The 20,964-nt window shown below is 41.5% G+C and overlaps 1 protein-coding gene across 2 annotated transcripts in view; it reads left to right on the top strand.

The window, feature by feature from the left end:
* The window catches only part of LOC134400587 (olfactory receptor 6V1-like), a 39,463-nt gene extending 24,961 nt beyond the window's left edge, over positions 1-14,502 (top strand). For both annotated transcript variants that reach the window (XM_063129009.1, XM_063129008.1), the window contains one exon: positions 13,491-14,502. In XM_063129009.1, coding sequence (XP_062985079.1) covers positions 13,513-14,463 — 951 coding nt within the window. In that variant the 5' untranslated portion in view covers positions 13,491-13,512 and the 3' untranslated portion in view covers positions 14,464-14,502. The remainder of the gene's footprint in view (positions 1-13,490) is intronic.
* The last annotated feature ends 6,462 nt before the right edge of the window (positions 14,503-20,964 follow it).

Here is a 20,964-nt window from a genome sequence, read left to right as displayed (position 1 = left end):
GAAGAACTTTTTAAAAAAGGCTATATCTGTCTTTTACCAGCAATAGGGGGACGTGCCCGGGGGAGAGGGAAGCAGCTGCCAGTTCAGCTCAAGAAAGCCAATGCTTCACCAACAGCTCTGAGAAGTAAACGCTCACTTCAACTCATAACAGGCATCGCTCCACCACTAAGAAGTAAATGCTCACTTCGACTCATGATAGGCATTGCTCCACCATTTTACTCTCTTTGGAAGGCTCTGATGCCCTTCCAGTGCAGGAGAGAGTGGGGGCACGTCCACGATGAGATGCCCTAGGGGAGCTCATCCCCTTGCACCACATCTTTTCAGTTGTTCCCCAAAGTTAGGGTGGGTAGCAGTGCTGCGTTTCTATCTCTTATTCTTGGCTTAGTATATGATTTCAGGTTGTGTTTGTGCATTTGGTGGGGCTACTGTGTTAAAAAACACGGGGAAAAGTCCGTTCAGATTAAGAAAGAGAAGTTTCCCAGAATCCCAAGTTACCTGTTTTGCCTATGCCCTCCTCTAACTTTGGGATCATGTGATCATGACCGGGAGCTGACTCTGCCCCTCAGCCCTTTGAAAAAGCTATTTTTCCCGCCGATTTTTTAAAAAATTCTAGCGCGCGACCCGCACCACGCAGAGAGGTGAGAGTGGTCTCAAAATGACCCCCATCCACGACTCTCTGTGCACAAAAATTTTCAGAACGATAGCTTAAAAATCAACCCAGTTATCCCCGATTGTTTTCCTCAATGCAATCCTATGGGCGAAAAGCCGAAAACCGCCGTTTGAGCCGCGCTGTCCCTGTTTGTTGACCCGATTTTTTAAAAATTCTAGCACGCAACCCGCACGACGCAGAGAGGTGAGAGTAGTCTCAAAATGACCCCCATCCACGACTCTCTGTGCACAAGAATTTTCAGAACGATAGCTTAAAAATCAACCCAGTTATCCCCGATTGTTTTCCGCAATGCAATCCTATGGGCGAAATGTTTCAAGATGGCGATCGGAGCGCTCCGCCTGAACTAGGAGCTCCGAAAAATGGCCGCTTCTCTTCGCCTTGCTTCTAGGGGTCTGCGGTCCGCTTCTACTCCACCTCTGGATAAGGCGGAGCAGGCCAATCCGCTACTGCTTCTCCGCTCCTAATCAGAGCGGAGCACATGCCCACTAGAGAGGTCTGATCTGGTCATGGTCACACATGCCTTAGTTACATCTCATTTGATCTACTGTAACACGCTCTACGTGAGGCTGCCTTAAAAAAAATGGTTCAGAAACTTCAGATGGTCCAGAACGCTGCAGCCAGACTGTTGACCAGTGCTGATTAGAGGGAGCATGTGACTCCCTTATTGTTGTTGTTTATTCGTTCAGTCGCTTCCAACTCTTCGTGACTTCATGGACCAGCCCACGCCAGAACTTTCTGTCGGCCGCCGCCACCCCCAGCTCCCCCAAGGTCAAGTCCGTCACCTCCAGAATATCATCCATCCATCTTGCCCTTGGTCGGCCCCTCTTCCTTTTGCCTTCCACTTTCCCTAGCATCAGCCTCTTCTCCAGGATGTCCTGTCTTCTCATTATGTGGCCAAAGTACTTCAGTTTTGCCTTTAATATCATTCCCTCAAGTGAGCAGTCTGGCTTTATTTCCTGGAGTATGGACTGGTTTGATCTTCTTGTGGTCCAAGGCACTCTCAGAATTTTCCTCCAACACCAGTTCAAAAGCATCTATCTTCCTTCGCTCAGCTTTCCTTATTATTATTATTATTATTTATTATTATTATTTATTTATTTATATAGCACCATCAATGTACATGGTGCTGTACAAAGTAAAACAGTAAATAGCAAGACCCTGCCGCATAGGCTTACATTCTAATAAAATCCTAATAAAACAATAAGGAGGGGAAGAGAATGCAAACAGGCACAGGGCAAGGTAAAACTAACAGTATAAAGTCAGAACAAAATCAAGTTTTAAAAGCTTTAGGAAAAAGAAAAGTTTTTAGCTGAGCTTATGGTCCAGCTCTCGCAGCCATAGGTTACTGCGGGGAATACCATTGCTTTAACTATGCGGACCTTTGTTGGCAGTGTGGTGTCTCTGCTCTTAACTATTTTATCAAGATTTGTCATTGCTCTCCTCCCAAGAAGTATTGGTAAATGTCTTCTGATTTTCTGGCTGCAGTCAGCATCTGCAGTAATCTTTGCGCCCAGAAATACGTCTGTCACAGCCTCCACATTTTCTCCCTCTATTTGCCAGTTATCAATCAAGCTGGTTGCCATAATCTTGGTTGGTTTTTTTTTGAGGTTTAACTGCAACCCAGCTTTTGCACTTTCTTCTTTCACCTTCATCATAAGGCTCCTCAGCTCCTCCTTGCTTTCAGCCATCAAAGTGGTATCATCTGCATATCTGAGATTGTTAATGTTTCTTCCCACGATTTTAACTCCAGCCTTGGATTCGTCAAGCCCAGCACGTCGCATGATGTGTTCTGCATACAAGTTGAATAGGTAGGGTAAGAGTATACAACCCTGCCGTACTCCTTTCCGAATCTTAAACCAGTCCGTGGTTGTTCCGTGGTCTGTTCTTACCATTGCTACTTGACTCCCTTATTACAACAGCTTAAATGGCTACTAGTCTGTTTCCAGGCAGAATTCAAAGTAGTGGTTATGACCTATAAAGCCCTGTACAGTTTGGCACAAGGCCACCTGAAAGACTGCCTTCTTTCATACAACCGTGTCCGGTTCTTAATATCTTCAGGAGAGGCCCTTCTTTCGAGACCACAGTCTTCAGAGTAGCATTTGGTGGCAATGCGAAAGAGGGTCTTCTCAAATGCTGTTCCCTGGCTGTGGAACTACCTGGAGAAGCTATATTGTCTCCATGTTGTCCTTCTGCCAGCATCATTATCATCCTTTTGAACTGGATGATGATGATGTTTTAATTGTGTTTTAACGTATTTGTTTATTGTTTTATCAAGTTTTATTGGTGATTCTAAACCACCTTGAGTGCCATTTTTTATACAAAGGCAGGATACAAATCAAATCAAATCAATAAATAAATTTAAAAGTAGAAAAATGAGACCCTGCCCATAATCAAGCTCAACAGATGCTCCCAACCCTAGTTCTGTTCTGTTCTTGAAACCTTCTAGGAGAAGGTCTACGCTGAGCGTTCAACAATGCAGAGTACGAAGTGTGAACAAAACTCTATGCTTGTGTTGTTTAAGCTATTTTCATTTTAGTAGCAGCTAGACTTTTAATAAACAATGGAAATTTCCTAGCAAATTCTCAATAGACTTTTGATGTGTCTATTGACCAAAAACAGTGGTCATAAGCACATCACATAGACACGTCAAGCTGACACATCTAGTACATCTTGTCTGGCCAAATTTCCCACCACTAGAAGGATGAGCGTCTGTATTTAGGTTATTGAACCTGTGGTGAAGGTTATACTGGCTGTTCTTGTGTTTTGGGTGTTAGAAACATACTCCAATAACTTTCTCAAGAGTTTGGAGAAATGCATACGTTTGTGTGAGGAAATTTGTAGAAGAAAATCCACTTTTCTCTTTAGTCTCTACTCCCACCTAGTGTTTTTTTTTTCTGTAACATTTTTGTCATCATTACTTTGCCTGAGGGCTGGGGCACCTGCATCTCTCCAGATGTTGTTGAATACAACTCTCAGCATTCCTGACTGTTTGCCATGTTGGCTAGAGCTGATGGGAGTTAGAGTCCAGGAATGTCTGGAGGACCATAGGTTTTCCACCCCTGCTTTATCCAGTGCTGTACTTCATGGTCCCATGTCTCTCAAGAGGGCAGCCTAAAGGTAGGGTGACCATATGAAAAGGAGGACAGGGCTCCTGTATCTTTAACAGTTGTATTGAAAAGGGAATTTCAGCAGGTGTCATTTGTATATATGGAGAACCTGTTGAAAATCCTTCTTCATTACAACAGTTAAAACTGCAGGTGCCCTGCCCTATTTTAAATTTGATCACAGTATAGCTGCAGTATAGCTGCTGCAGCTTTAACTGTTGTGATGAAGAGGAAATTTCACCAGGGTCTCCATATATACAAATGACACCTGCTGAAATTCCCTTTTCTAGGCAACTGTTAAAGATACAGGAGCCCTGTCCTCCTTTCCATATGGTCACCCTACTAAAGGTCCATCCCCACCTCACACACACACCCAAAAGTAAGGGTTTCTGTATATTCAAAGAACTGCCAGCTTAGGGTGACTAGATGACCCGGAAAACCCCGGAGACCTCTGGAAAAACTAGGCTCTCTGAGGCAACCAGGACTGGGCCCCAATTTACCAATTTTCCTGTCATGCTCCCACGGGATAAGTCTTCTTTGAAGAAGAGCTAGAGGCCCCAGAAACCCAGGGCACCCCAGACCATCGACTGCCACCAGACCCACAGGAGCCCAAGCCCTCAGGGGAGGTGGTTGCAGGGCCATCCCTTTCAGGGGACAGAGATTCTACCTCAGAGGCTGAGCAACCCCCTGACCTCTAAGATCATCGTTGCCTCAAGTGGCAGGCAAGGAAGGCTCCTGTGTGAAGGAGTGCTTGCCTCCAGAAAAGGTCTCCTCAGGAGAATGTGACTCTTCAGGAGTAAGGCTCTGAAAAAGGAGCTTGATTACTACAGCTGAGTTCTGGGTGGAGTATAGCAGGCTTTGGGCTTAAAAGCCTTCACTGAAAATCCAGCCAGTGTTGGAACAACTTGGTCCATCCTGCCTTGTATCCTGTCTCCTGAACTGCGCCTGCAATTGATGCCTTGTTTCCTGACCTTTTGGACTGCTTAATGTACCTGATTGATTATTAACAATAATATTTCTTACCCACCTCTCCCTCTGGATTGAGGTGGGGAACAACTTCAAATATAAAAATACTATAAAATCTATAGAACTGATTAAAAACATATAAAACTACTACATTATTAAAATAACAGCTAGACATTTTAAAATTCAACTGGGTAGGCCTGCTGGAAGAGCGGTCTCTATAGCTTTTTTAAATTCAGAAAGACTATTAAGCTGGTGGATCTCTCCTGCAGGCGAGTCCACAGTCTGGGAGTGGCAGAACAGAAGGTCCTTTGGGTAAAGGTTGTCAGACTAGTTGTTGCTGACTGAAGTAGATTCTTCCCAGAGGACCCAAGAGTGCGGGGGGATTGTATGGGAGAAGGCATTCCCGCAGGTAGCCTGGACGCATTGGCCTTCCACTACTTTTTGCCAGTTGACATGCCATTGTTGCTATTATTTCCTAGGAATCTCATACCTTCTAGTGCCCAGTTGAATGCTGCTTTGCATTGAGCTGATGTCTTCAAGATATGAAACACAGTGGCTTCCTGGAGGTCAGAGACTCCCATAACAAGAACCACGTTGGGAGCTGCTCAAGCAGTTAAAGATTAAATATATCACTAAAGTTACAGCATCTGTAGTGCTAAACAAGGCTCTGGAGTCTTCAAGGTTTCCTCTTGGAAGAGAAAGAAAGGATCTTGCAAAATGAGTGATAGCTAGAGAAACTCAGCATCTGGCCCATATGTACAAGTTACAGTTTTATTTTCAAAAGACTGAGACTTTTTAATTAGCTCCAGAGAGGCTTCTTAAGAGTTTTCCTAATTATTCTCAGCTGGTCCAATTTCTTATAATTTCTCATATGTATACATGAGCTAAGGACTGTTTTCGAAAAAATAGTGGCAACACCCTCAAGATTATTCAGTCTGTTGTGAGGTAATGCAACATTGTTCACATTATTATGGTTTAATTTAATAAGATTTCATTGGGGAGGGGGCGCTGTTGTCTTGATAATTATCCAAATGGCAGATGCGGTTCAATGTAAGCAAGTGTAAGGTGTTGCACGTTGGGGCAAAAAAACCCAAAAGCAGAAGAGCAATTTTAATTACAAGGAAATGGGTCAAGTATTCACCCTTCCCACCCCCCCAATGCTGCTGTTGCATTTACATTCAAGGGCCCCAAGTCAATGGGCTCCATCACACCTGCATGTTTGCCCTGGGTTACCCTTGAATTATCTGCTCTTGTTTCCATAGCGTGTGAAAGCCTGATCATCTTACACCTTTGCACTTTTATGTTTCATTCATCTTTACACCTCTCCCCTCGTTCACACCAGCATATCGCTGTTCTTCCATTGAGATGCACATTCCACCCCCCATCTCCTTCGTACCACCCCCAACAGTTTATTGGTTGATGGTAGTTGGACACCTCGCCCTGGAGAGGTTTGCAGGGTTGTGTAAATCCCATTGATTTCAACTGCATTTACATCCAATTTATACTAAAATCCCATGCATGCTTACCTTTCAATAAACCCCATTGAACAGAGACAGACTTACTAAAATGGGGTTTACTCAAAGGAAAGCATGCATGGGATTTTAGTATGAATTGGATATAAATGCAGTTGAAACCAGTGGGATTTACTCTTAAGTAAGGGAACCAGCAGATTTATAGTTTATGAACTTGAAGATGCACAGCTTCAAAGGAATGGAAGATCGATCCTTCGAATTTAAGAAATACCAGGAAAATGGGATTAGGGGGAGAATTTAAAAATTCATAGAAAATCAAGGGATGAACCAATGTGATTCAAACTTGGCATGCTAAAAGCCCTCTGTAAGAGCTATCACTGTGCCAATTTTGATCTATTTATCTTGAACACTTATGCAGAGTAAGTATTAATTTCCATTTTAAAAATTCCTTAAAATCAAGGGATGACCCAATCTGATTCAAACTTGGTATGGCTAAAGCCCCCCTTAAGAGCTATCATTGTGCCAATTTTTATCTCTTTAGCTTTAAAAATGTGGGAGCTGCAGGCAAGGAAGGGGCATCCACATTTCTTTTAAGGTGAACGTGTACCCCTGGTCATGCCTACTCAGGAGTAAGAACATAGAGTTAAATGGGACCTCTCTCTCCCCCTTCATGGTTGAGTGGAGAATCACACCACCCTCCTTTTTTGTCATGGAGACCGCCCTTAGACACACAAACCCCCAATAAAGAACGGGATGGTTGATAGAACACAACCACAGAAATACACGGGAGGGAAGAGTGCATTTATTTCACAGGGAGAGAACATAATCCAGACTTTCTGCGCTCCAAAAAGAAATGAAACATGGAGGATAATAGCCAAAATGAGTGCAGGACGTGGACGACGTCATGTGGGTACCAGGCTGCAAAACTGCATACCAGGCAGGGGGAGCATGGGATAAATCACTGGTGTGATGGAGCCCTCTGTTTCCTGAGGCCAGCACAGACAATGTTCTGCCTGAAGTGGGGTGGCAGACCCTCCTCCCTGCCCCCCCCCCCATATTGCCTTGTAACATGGTTTTGCTGCCACAGGGGTGGTGGCCATGTGGATGATGTCAAGCTTTCCAAGGCCCTCTCGCTCCTCAGTGCTTTGAGGAAAGCAGTAAAATAAGTTTAAAGTTGAAGTCTTAAAAGGCAACTTGTCTGTAGCAGCACCCCACCCTCTGCAAAACCTTTCCTCGTGCGGTTCGGGAGGCGGAAAATGTAACATCCTTTAAACACCTCCTGAAAACATATCTTTTTAGATAGGTTTTCCCTGGACTATAACTTATTCTGGTTTTATATGATATTGTTTAATGTTTAAAGTTTTAAATCTTGACTTTTTGTATGTTATGGGTTTAATTGTAAACTGCCCAGGGAGCCTCTGCAATTGGGCAGTATAAAAATGTAATAAATAAATAAATAAATAAATAGTATTTGCAACTGCTATAGCAAAGTGTTGGCTCTCTGGGCCCCTGTTACCCTCAGTGCTCTGCTCTGAGGAAGGACCACTTACTCAGAATGCAGCATGGTGTTGGTGTTCCAGAGAACCCCACAGGAGTCCCACCGGTTGTTTTAGTGTGAAAGTAGTAACAGTGCTCCATGACAAGTGGGTGGGCAAGCAGGAATACTAGCCAGCCAGCCACCCAGGGAGATGCAGTGGTGTGACCTGCAGGCAGTGGATGGAGGTGTGTGATTTGCCATCCCTCCTGATTTGCTTTTTGAGCCATGTGGCTCAAGGTGGCTCAGAATAGGGCCAGCACTGGTATTTGTATTTTTTTAAAAAATGGGGGTAGAAATTGATCATGGATCTCCTGGCAACAGGAGTTTGGCACTTAGTTTCTTCAGCTTTCGTGACATCACTTATCCCTGCCAATCAATAATATTGTCGTCTTCTTCTAGACCCAAAAGTCACATAACTGATATCTATCCAGGCAATTCGCTTCCTCCATGTATTTTTTCCTCCTAAGGTCATGCCCCCCAAACACTACTTTTAGCATGGAATTGCCTAAAGTTAGTTTGCACATTCACACCTTGGTAATTATTGGCATGATGGGATTAGACCTTAATGCAAAAACCTTGCAAGGGATATGTCTCAGTTTCTCTTTCCAAACAGAACGTTTATCGGCCTCTCAGGACCCTTTATTTTAGCTGGAATATGGGAAGGGGAGAAATCAGTACTTAATTTCTTGGGGGCGGGGAAAAGATGCCAGGGCTAAAGTCAGACTAGACAACTACCCTTTGATCTCAGAGATTCCTTCCTTCTGAAGTTACCCACTTTGCACCTGCCTGAGCAGAAGTCCTTCTGTGCTCTCTTCTTGTGTCCCCGGTTTAAGCCCTGGCATTGAAAACAGATGCCAGGCCTGAGTCCTGAAGGCAAGTCCTGTCCTGATACAAATTAAACCTAGTGGGGCAGGGTGGGCATTCGCCACTTGTAGGTAAAGATCAAGGATAAGGCATTTTCCACACATTATTCCTTTATCGACCGTATGGAGCAATGATCACTCTGTCACTCTGCTTTTCTTTGTTCCCTCCATAGTCTGCAACTTACATTGAAGGTTTGTTCTTTGTACAGCGGATAGTAGGAGAATCCATGGCTGAGAAGCCAGGGTGGAAACAGGCATGGGAGACAAATTTCTTTCATCCCAGGAGGTGGCTCTTGAGCTTCCAATCTTACTTTTGGCACTCCTGTGAAATCCTAAAGTCCCCCCACTCCCAACTCGCAGTTCTTTTGTCTCCTGGGTGTATCAAGTAGTTTACCAACAAAAAACAAACAAACAAACAAAATATTATAAAGGTATCCACTCACATACACCACTGAATTTGGAAGAATCCAGTGCAGAGAATCCTGTTCAAGTGCAGGATCTTGAAAATAACGAGATGTTCTATATTGCTTCTAAATGTTTTAGACCCAGCACAAGAAAAGAGAAAGGGTGCCTGTGTTAATTAAAAATATATATATTTGGCAGAGAGCAGTAGTTAAAAGCTCTTTTTCTGCCTGGATACACACACCTGAGTAGCTGTCTGTCTCATTCCTCAAACAATGGAAGAATCCATCACAGTCCCATCTCACCTGTGCTTGGAAGAGTTGCGACACTGTAAGTAATTTCATAAGCCTCTTTTCTCATAATTTTATTATACTGGACATTGCTTGCTGGGCGTTCCAGTCCCACTACCTGCACTAAACCAAACGGGGTTGGATCCAATCCCTGGAACAATTTTGACTGCTCTACATTGTCCTAACGAAACATAATTAAGCTGTCGTTTAAGAAACATTGTTTCATTTGTAAGGAAAATATCCTTACAAAAATCTTGTGAGGTCCCACAAAACGATGTTACACCTCCCTTTTGATTTTATACCTTGGGCTGGAGGTATTCAGAGTCTTTAATTATAATTATAAGACCTGGTGACACCACTTTCAGGTGAGTTGGCTCTGCTGTACCACATTTAAGATAATAAAATTGACCTTGAAAATATACAAACTTGCTAGCCCTGGACTAAGGCACCTGCAGTTCGTGTCCTGCCATTTTTCCATTCAAAGAAGAAGCTCCTGAGTTTTCCTTGGGCAATTGTATTCCATTGCTGAGCCAAACATTTCCTCTAACATTTAGCCTAAATCTATTTTTCTCGAGTTTAAAATCCACTCCTCCTTTTGCAGTAATCTGTGGAGTGGAATGAATAAGAACAGCCTCTTTCTCTCTGGTATCTTTTAAAGCATCAGGATAATCTTAAAATAATTTGCCACACAATCTTTTAACTTAGATAACTTTATCCAGCCTTTCCTCATAAGATTTGTTTTCTTTAACACTTGACAAGGAAATCTGAAAGTACCCCCTTAAAACCCCTCAATTTGATGTGAATAAAGTGCGCAAGCATATCTCAAACATACTCCTGACACTTTTCCCTCCAGCCCCTAACACACTGATCATCCATGCTGCTGTTCTCTGAATCCATTCTGATTTTTTCAGCACCTTATGGAATGATAGTTTTGCAAGAGTTAGCATAGGCTTACTAATTAAATGCATGGGTAAAAATTGAATTAGAAATTATTATTTTCTCCTCCTTATTAATATTTGGAGTTTCTGAAGAGAGTTACTTCCTCCTCTCAAGATTGCCAGCCTGGCTCATTCCAATTTTTCATTCCAGAATAAAACTGCATCTGTGCAATTGCACCTATAGTTGTGTGTCATAGCCTTTGCCAAATTAGCTTAAAATAAAAGGGAGACGGACCTTAAATAAAAGATGAGATTGTTAAATATCCAAGATTGTGGAAGAACAGAAGCACCACCTCACTTTTCAAGAGACTTTTCTTTTTTAAAAAACAAACATCTTTTAAATGTGTTTATTGTTTTCCATATATTACAAATTATAGTATATTACAAATTATAATATTTGTAAACTGCCCAGAGAGCTTCAGCTATGGGGCGGTATATAAATGTAAATAACAATAATAATAATAATAAGAAGAAGAAGTTACACGTACAATAAAAACCCTGAAATAGAAGATTTAGCCCACTATTTACTTGAATGTTGTTTATATTCAAAATGTAGAGAACGTTATCTATCTATGTTTTTAATACGCATGAGAGACTGGACAGCCAAGGATAAATTGTCCTTTCTCTTACGTGTTTCTAACTATTTTGTGACCCAGTGGGTTGCACTCTTCGCTCTTAAAGCAACCAGCATAAGGAAAAAAGAATTAGAAAAAATGGATTAATTAATACGTTTTTATCAAATGTTGTAATATACAAGAGGTCTTATTAACTGTTAGTCATATATAATATATCATATATGAACTGTATTTTGTTTTAAAATTTTAAATCATAAATTTTAAGTAATGTCTGTTTGTTCTTAATGATTATGTGATTTTTTTGAAATGGTCAGAAGACTTATTCAATAAAGGTATTCATTCATTCATTCATTCATTCATTCAATAAAAAGGGAGGGCAGAGAAACCACACAAAGAATATGTCCATTTAATAACAGCGACAGGAAAATACAAAACAGAGGAGATTCCTTCAGAAGAAGAGAGCTTTCACACTTACACATCTAGGTTCACTAATTTACAATGCATTTAGTAAAATAAAAGCTGGTGACATGTGTGTGTTTTTTATTGTTGGAGTTTATTGGGATTGTGCAAAGTCAGGAGCAACCCATTCTTGTTTCTCCCTAAAATAAACTCTACGTTGTTAAATTCTTCTGATTGGGAGGATTGGGAGAATTTGCACAAAGTCAGCTAACATTTATTTTTAAGCTAAGAGGCTCAGGGAAAAAAAACGAGCAATGAAATAATTGATGAAATGCCATCTCCTGGCCCACTGATCCTTAGAATTCATTAGTCAAAGACATTTGCGCAGTATATGCTGGCTGGAGTGAATGGGTTTGTTTGCATGGTTGGTTTACATAAACATGAAAAACTGCTCTGGGGAGTGGGATGAGAGGTAGCTTCTGGGACGTCCTGGCCATCTCCCTTCCACCCTCCCACTTTTCAAGTTTAAGAAAACTGTATGAGCTTTCTAACCCTAATGATCATTCCATATTTAATTGGATAAACTGGCAAGGGTGAAAGGTAAACACCTTGCCTGATGCATTGGTGTGAGGGTGAGGTGGGCTGGGGGTGATAGCATTGGATTCAAAGATAAATCTAAGGAGTGAGAAGGAGCTGATCTCATCCTGCAGCATAAAAACACACATTCTGACTCCTGTGTGCACCTATATCTGTACAACCCCTGCAGGTATGATATGGGGTTACCATATTGGACAGTTGAAAGGCTAGATGCATTTCTAAGAGTTGTACAGTAACAGGGAGCCAGAAATGTTCCATTTGAAAGACGTTATTTTATTAGTAAATGGTGCGCAATCTTAAGTGAATGTTCCTTGGATGTTTCTCAGTCAGGCTTGAGACAATGGCATATGGGAAGCATAGCAAGGTCACCCAGCGACCTTAACGTGCCAGAGCAGGGTGTGATGTAGATAAGAACGTAAGAAAAGAGCCGTGCGAGATCAGACCAAGGGCCCCTCTAGTCCAGTGTTCTGTCCACACGGTGGCCAACCAGCTGCCCATGGGAAACTCACAAGCAAGACATGAGTGCAACATCATCCTCCCACCCATGTTCCCCAGTAACTGGTGTACAAAGGTTTTCTGCCTCTGATACTGGAGGTAGAATAGCTATCAGGACTAGTGTAGAAACACATCACTCAGAGGGCCCACTTTATATTTTTGTATTAACTCAGGAGGGGCGCACTGCTCAATTAACAGCAGGAATGCTGCACCAAGTGCTTTTGAGGAGCAACATAGAACATAGCGCAAGCATTCTCCCATTCCCACACCATTGCCAGGCTTGTGTTCATATTGTGTTCATATTCCCACAGAGTCTAGAAAGGGCCACAAGCAATAGGGAACTGAATTCTACCACACAAATAGGCAAGGAAGGGGTCTTGCATTATGCAGACCTGCTTCAGGGGAAGAGGGGACAAGATCATATTTGGAGAGCCCCTTTCTGACTCCTTTGGAGCAAAACTGGAGTTACCAGAATAAAAATAATAACATAGCTTTCATGAAAATTTCCAACTCAGTCATGATCCGAGTGAGGTTCTTTGTTCCTTCAATCATCCTAGGGGAACTATCCCAACTAATTGTGTGTGTTTTTAAACTCATTAAGGCCTAATATTAATATTTTTACTGGTTCTGTAATTTTTTCTTAAGTGGGTTTTATTTTAACATGTTCCGTTCTCAAAAGCTTTGTCATTCTTTTCTTAACTGGTGAACCGTTCTAAATATGTTTCATTTTGCTTGTACTTTAAAAGAAATTCAGAGAACCTTTGTTTCCAGCTTTGATTGTGGCCTAATCTCCACCAAGCGGGATATTGCACTATGAAAGCGGTGTGAAAATGGTATATAAAAGGCTGGAGCCACACTACTGCTTTATCGCGGTATTGAAGTGCACTGATAACTGTTGGGGCCCATTGACACAAACCATATACTGCTTTCATACTGATATATCCTGTTTGGTGTGTATCCTGCCTTTCATATACTGCTTTCATACCACTTTCATAGTGCAATGTCCTGCTTGGTGTAGATTAGGCCTATGTCTTTGTTATATTCGTTTCCCTAATATATTTTACAGGATTGCAAGACTGCATGAATGTGCTAGATCAGCCCCAATGATCTACATAAGGAAAAACGTTAGATGTTGTAATTCCCCAGCCTAACAGAGACTAATCCACCTATTTTGTCCTCCAGAGAGAAGTGCTGAAGAAGCTGGATGATGGAAAACCACACACAACCCACAGAATTCATCCTAATAGGGTTCTCAACTATAAAGGAATTGCAGAGTGTCCTCCTCTTTGCACCTTGTCTAGTGCTCTATCTGTTTACGATAGTTGGCAATACTGCTGTTGCTGCCATGATTTATTTGGATTCCCGGCTTCACACCCCTATGTATTTTTTCTTGGGTAATTTTTCTGTGGCAGAGTTGCTGGTCACATCCACTGTAGTCCCCAGGATGCTCGCAGGCCTAATGGCTGGAAGGAAAGCGATCTCCTTTGGAGGGTGCCTGACTCAATTTTACTTCTACTTTTCTCTGGGGACCACTGTGTTCCTTCTTCTGGCTGTAATGTCAATCGACCGCTATGTTGCCATCTGCCATCCCCTGCACTACTCCACCATCTTGAGCAACAGTGTTTGCACCTGGCTTGCCTTTGGATCATGGATGACTTCCTTCTTTGCTATGATTCCGCCAACGATTCTCAGGGCTCTACTGTCATTTTGCAGTTCCAATCAGATCAACCATTTCTTTTGTGACAATGCACCCTTGCTCAGACTCGCCTGCTCAGACACCCACCTCATTGAGCTCTGGGATTTCCTTCTTGCAATTCTGTTTGTCTTAAGCTCTTTTATTGTGACAACAGCATCCTATGCTGCAATCATCTCCACCATCCTGAGGATCCCATCGGCTACTGGCCGTCAGAAAACCTTCTCCACCTGTGCCTCACACCTCACTGTGGTGGTCATTGGCTACGGCACTACCATCTTCATCTATGTGAGGCCCAGCAAAAACTATTTCTCAAATACGAACAAAATGGTGGCCCTGTTGACATCTGTAGGGACCCCATTTCTAAATCCATTCATCTTCACTTTGAGGAATAAGAAAGTCAAGGAGGTCTTCAAAGACTGGTTGGGGCACCTAAGAGGGTCATGGAGAACAAAACTGTGATTGGGTTAGATCATATAAATGTAACAGTTGCTTTCCTGGGTCAGATAGTCTAGCATTGTTTTCAACAACATCCAGCTAGATGCCTCTGGTTGCTCACAAAGAGAGTGTGGAGAACATTAAGGGGAAGTGCAGGAGCCAATCCGGACCTCCCCCGACCCAATTCGGATCCGAATTTAGGGGGTCCAGATCCGGGGATCTGGAACGGAGCAGAGCACAGCCCTAAATATAATAATAATAATAATAATAATAATAATAATAATAATAATAATAATTCTTACCTGCCTCTCCATTTTGATCGAGGTGGGGAACAACAATAAACGATAAAATATATAAAACTGAATTAAAACATAATATACAAACAGAGTCACCACCAGAAATGTAATGAAGTTTTATGGAGAAGATCCATATTGTTATCACTGAAACGCAGTAATAAAGCCACCTCGGGGCTGGCATGAAGGTCCTGTTTTGGGAATTTTAGACATTGCCTCCCAGAACGTAGTCACCACCAGACATGTCCAGCACAAGTGGAGTAGCAGAGCCAGGGCTTACAAGGATCCAGTGTAGGTACATTTTGATTAGCAGGGATGCTGACGCGATCTGCCACACTTCCCAGAATTCCCTGTTCTCTCAGAGCGTAGCTAATATGATTATCTTTTCAAAGAATGATACAGTTTCTCCAGACCAAAGACTCCCACCTGTGTATTTTCTCAGGAGCTTTTTTGTTGAAAGTCTACAAAAGACTACAAGATCCACGTTAAAGACAAAGTAGGCATTATGTGAGATGAAATTGTTCCATATATCAAAGAAGGAATAGAAGGCAACAAGTCAGAAATCTTAGAAGAAGGAAACATCCATCGACCAAGACATAGATCCTTTCCAGAAGTGAAGAGGAATTCTGAAATCCAATAGGACAGATATATAGAACTATCAACAGCTAGGAGCCATGATAGCTAAATGGAATCTTTAAATGGAATTGGAATAGTCTGTGAGCATCATCACATGGGGGGGGGAGATCACGTTTCCTTACCATCGCTTCTCTGCCCCCACGTTTGTCCCTCATTACTTCCTCATTCTGCCCTGAGGGGAAAGAGGAAGTAAAAAAAGACGACGTGGCCCATTCAGGAGCCATTGTATCACCCAGCTTTTCCTGCAAACCGCAGGAGGTTGCTGCCCATTCCATTTTTAAAAAAGAGCTGGATTAAAAGGGTTCTATTTTGCGCCAATGAAAAAATGAGTAGGAAGCATACAGGATGCAGATGTTGTCATCTAAAGGATCGATCCAAAGTTCCGGATGCCATTTTGGGTCAAGCCGTGCGCTTTTTCCATTGACTTGCATTGGAAAAGAAAAATGTCTATAACTTTTTTAGTTGTAAAGATAGAAACATGAAAATGGGCACCATGATAGCTTCTAAATATATCCTTAGTTATGGCCACTTTGAAGGAAATGGGATCATCCTCTGATTTTTGGGGATTTTTTTTTTTAAAAATCCCCATTTACAGAAATGCATTTATCTCTGTCATTTCTCAAGATACACACATGTAACTGGGCACCATGATAGCTTCCACATAGGACCTTAGGCATGGCCACTTTGAAAGAAATGGGATCATGCCCTGATTTGTAGCAATTTTTTAAAGTTAAACCTTAACCACAATATCCCTCAAAAATAAAATGTGTATTGGAAGGAGCTAATCGAAAGTACATCTTAGGACAATATTAGCACTTCAAAGGGAACACAGTACACTGTAGTCCCTTTTAAATACTAATGTTGTCCTGAGATGCACTTTTGCTCCTTCCAATACACATTTTATTTCTGAGGATATAGTGATTGATGTTTAAATTTAAAAAATCACTAAAAATCAGGGCATGATCAGATTTACTTCAAAGTTGGCTTGCATAAGGTCATACGTGGAAGCTATCATGGTGCCCAGTTACATGTCTTTAACTGTAGAAATGACAGAGATAAATGCATTTCTGTAAATGGGGGAAATCTTTTTTTAAATCCCCAAAAATCAGGGGGATGATCCCATTTCCTTCAAAGTGGCTGTGCCTAAGGTCCCATGTGGAAGCTATCATGGTGCCCAGTTACATGTGTGTATCTTGAAAAATGACGGACTTAAATGCATTTCTGTAAATGGGGGGGACGTCTTTAAAATTTCCCCCCAAATCAGGAGACGATCCCATTTCCTTCAAAGTGACCATGACTAAGAATATATTTAGAAGCTATCATGGTGCCCATTTTCATGTTTCTATCTTGAAAACTAAAAAAGTTATAGGCGTTTTACGTTTCCAATGTAAGACTATGGAGGGAAATCCGGAGCTCCGGATCAGAGCGGATCAGGGGTTCCCTACACAGCCCTAATTACATTGGAAAAAGCTGGTGGTCAGCTCCGTTGAACATGGTGTGAACCAATCTAGAAAGTGGCCTTGCTCAAATATGAGGAAAGAAAAAGGCTTCCACTTCCAAGGTCTATTCATCACAGTGACTCCAGCAGGAGCTCAATAGGTCAGGCTTAGCACCAAATGGCCCTATAGCCCAATCAGACTTGTGCACTCGCTCTCATGTTCTGGTTGCACTGAGCTAATGTTTTCAGGGCTCTATCCACAGTGACTTCCTGGCACCAAAATTAGTTTGGAGCCTCCCTCAGCAACAACTGTTTTAGGAGCGGGGAAGAAGTAGCGATTAAATGTGGCAGTTTTAGACTTCAGCACAATTGCTGTCAACAAGACCCCGGAGTCCTTTGCGGCATATCCTGGAAGTGGAACTGCTTAGCTGCTGCAAATTCAGTGAGGACTGTGGAGACTCAGTCCTTGTCCAAATCAATCCCTTAATTCGTCATTAGAGTGTTATTTTCATAGACAAACTTTTTAATTAGACCCAAAAGGACTTTGTGACATTCTCTTAATTGATCTCTGTTGGTCCCTTCTTAAAATAATTTCACAAAGACACGTCTGAGCTAACTTTTGAAACATTGACAACAGCCTGTGGAGAATTTTGGGCTTGTTGTCATCATTCTGATTCATAATCCAGGTGTCACAAATACAGCCCTTTGATGTCTTGTCCTATTTCCTGTCTAATTGCCGCAAGGTAGCTGTTTTAGGATAAAAGATTAACTGAGCTAACCTGGTTTGGCAAGGCACAGGCAGGAAGCAAGCCATTTTTAGGTTGGAGATACGGGGACGTGGAATGCAATGGATGACAAAAAGCCTGTAATTTAGCAGTGTGACTGATAAAAAAAACCACATTCTGGCAAGTAGCCAGGATCAGATTATAAGATATATAGAGTGCAGCCAACTGTCAAAGACGGTTTGCCATTGAGCCTGGACTTGCCAGACTCCACCCACAAATTGCTGCAACGCACACATGAGTCTGAGCAATGAAGGTGTTATTCCACTGCTGACTGTTTCTACATCTATAGGCTTCTAAAAATGGTTGACTGTTAGTTATAAGTAGGACCTGCAGTGAAATGTGTGCCGTGTGGAGTGCTGTTCACAGTTCTAGCCAGCCATCACCCATGCCCTCTTTCAACATATTCCATTCCATTCTTCCTTTCACCCAGTATTACATCTCCCCTCAACAGCCAGCCAGCTTTCTGGGCCCAATTAACATGTTCATTTCTCAATGGGCTGTTAGAGGTTTTAAAACATTTTTAAAAAATATTTCTGCAAACATTCATATTCCCCGAAGTTGGTTGATACCTCCTTCTTGCGTGTGGATGATGCCATTTTGGCTACATGAGAATCAAAACTCAGAAAATGAGTTCACTATTGGTATATAGGGTGCCTCCATTCAATAATTTCAAAGTTTTATTTTAAAATCCCCTTTAAAAATTTATTTATTTATTTATTTATTTATTTATATTTATTTATATTTATTTATATTTATATATATTATTTATATTTATTTATATAGCACCAACAATGTACTTGTACAAAATATAAAAATAAAACAGCGATACCCTGCCTAGAGGCTTACAATCTAAAATCACATTAAAACATATGAAGGGGGGAAGGGGTTCACAAAGCAGAAATAAGAGAATAATCATAGTAATAAGAACAGTAAATCAAGCTAAAATACCAAAAGCTATTGAAAACAAGTGAGTTTTCAAACGCGTTTTAAAACCTACAATGGAACTCGTGGTACGTAGTTGCTCTGGAAAAGCATTCCAAGCAAATGGGGCAGCCAGAGAGAATGGGCGAAGCCGGGCAAGAGAGACAGAGACTTTTGGGCAGGAGAGCAACATAACATTTGAAGAACGGAGGGTACAAGGGGGGTGGCAGAGTGAAATGAGAGAGGAAAGATAAGAAGGTGCAAGACCATGACATGCTTTGAATGTCAGCAAAAGAAGCTTATACTGAATTCTATATGGGATCGGAAGCCAACGAAGAGATTTCAACAAAGGAGAAACATGGTCAAAACGACGAGCCAAGAAAATAATCTTGGCTGCAGAATGGTGAAGAGAGACCAAAGAGGACAGATGAGCATAAGGAAGACCAGTCAAAAGAAGATTACAGAAGCCCAAACGGGAGATAACCAATGCATGGACAAGGGTCTTAGCAGAAGATTCAGATAAGAACGGACGGATCCTAGCAATGTTATATAGGAAAAAAACAGCAGGACTTGGCTACAGCCTTGATATGTGAGGAGAAAGAAAGTGAAGAATCAAAATTAAAAGAAAAGTCAACTTGAGCCATGTTCATAGTATGAAACATATCAAAGATATGTTGCGCTTCTTGCTCCTATGTTAGTTTATATGTTACGTATTCTCAATCTATTAAAGCAGAGCAAAGCTTACTCTCCACAAGGTTTATACGAAGTATAGATGAGAGGAAAACTGGGGGTAGTTTTTGTTGGGTTATTGCCAGAACTTTTCTCCTTCTGGAACTCTGTTTGTGCTCAGAAACAAACACACATCACACAGGTCTTACACAACAGAGCTGGTTTATTTCCTTCAGGTTTCTGTGCAGTCCAATTCAGATCAGTTCAGATCAGCACACTGAGGCATACACAGAGAGCAGTGATCATAGAGCAGTGATCAGTAAGCAGTGATCAGTTCCATTTTACAAAGTGAGAAACTATATACACATCTTACACAATTCTTATCTACATTACATACAGCTGTGATGAGGCTAACTTAGAATCTTGGCAAGGTTCCCAGAACTGCCTCTATCTCAAGGTAATTGCTCACAGATAGTCTTTCTCTATTTAACCCTGAAATAGCCATACACACACAATTTTAATGACTAAGCAAGTATTTCTTTCATATACTTAACAGTCCTCCTCTTGCGCATGTTGTTTAAATTGTGTTACAATCTGAGACCCAGCTTTAAAAGCATCTCTTTGTGTTTTACCATTGAACGTTCCACCTGTCCTTTCTCATTTTGTTTTACTTTGAATACCCATTGACCTTCAGGTAAAGGTACTAGCTCCCACGTTTCATTTTTTTCCATTGCTCTGATTTCCTCTGACATTGCTTCATGCCAGCCCTGAGCTTCTGTAGGTTCCATTTCCTGAATTTCCTCAAATGAAGTAGGTTCATAGGCTATTAGTAAAGCTCTATGAGAAACCTGTTTGCTTTGGTATTCATCTGAGTAACGAATTGGAGCTTTGCGTTCCCTTTCTGATCGTCTTGGCATAGTTACAGGCATAGTTTCCTCCTTTACAGTTTCTTCCCCCTCCCTCTCTTGCTGAGATTGTTCAGGAATTTCTTCTGTTTCTACAGCTTTCTGTTCTACAGGCAAACTTACATACTGTTTTGTTTCCTGCATTTGTTCATGAAAAACTACATCTCTGCTCACAATTACACTTTTGTGATATGGAGACCACAAACGATAGCCTTTTGTTTGTGTATCATATCCCAACAGTTTACATTCCAAACCTCTTTGAGCTAGCTTTCCTGGTCTGTTTTCTTTCTGAACACGAGCAAAGCATTTACTTCCAAAAACCCTTACATGTGACACTCTAGGTTTTCTTTTGTAAAACATTTCATATGGAGTTTTTTCATGTACAGAGTGGTAAAGCCTGTTTAACAAATAATTTGAGGTGGACAAAGCTTCTGCCCAGAACAGGTTAGACAATCCTGACTCTTTCAATAGAGCTCTTAACATGTTCTGCAAGGTTCTGTTTTTCCTTTCTGCAACTCCATTTTGAAATGGTGAATATGGAGCAGTAAGGTCATGTTGTATACCCTCATCACTGAGGAATTTTTTAAATTGGTTGCTAAGAAATTCACCTCCCCGGTCCGTTCTTAGATTAGCTATAGGTTCTTTAAATCTATTTTTACTCCACTTAACAAACGCTTTGAACTTTCCAAAAGTTTCACTCTTCTGTTTTAACACATACACAAATCCAAATCTACTGTAATCATCAACAATAGACAAGAAAAATCTGTTTCCTCCTTGACTTGTCTCAAAAGGACCTGCAAGATCTGCATGAATTAATTCAAAAATTCTTTTTGTTGTTCTCTCACTATGTTTTGGAATGTTTGACTTATGACACTTGG

The sequence above is a fragment of the Elgaria multicarinata genome, chromosome 6, assembly GCF_023053635.1.
Source record: "Elgaria multicarinata webbii isolate HBS135686 ecotype San Diego chromosome 6, rElgMul1.1.pri, whole genome shotgun sequence".
NCBI lineage: Eukaryota > Metazoa > Chordata > Lepidosauria > Squamata > Anguidae > Elgaria > Elgaria multicarinata.
The sequence above is the reverse complement of the archived record's forward strand: the minus strand, read 5'-3'. Positions and strand labels throughout refer to the sequence as shown.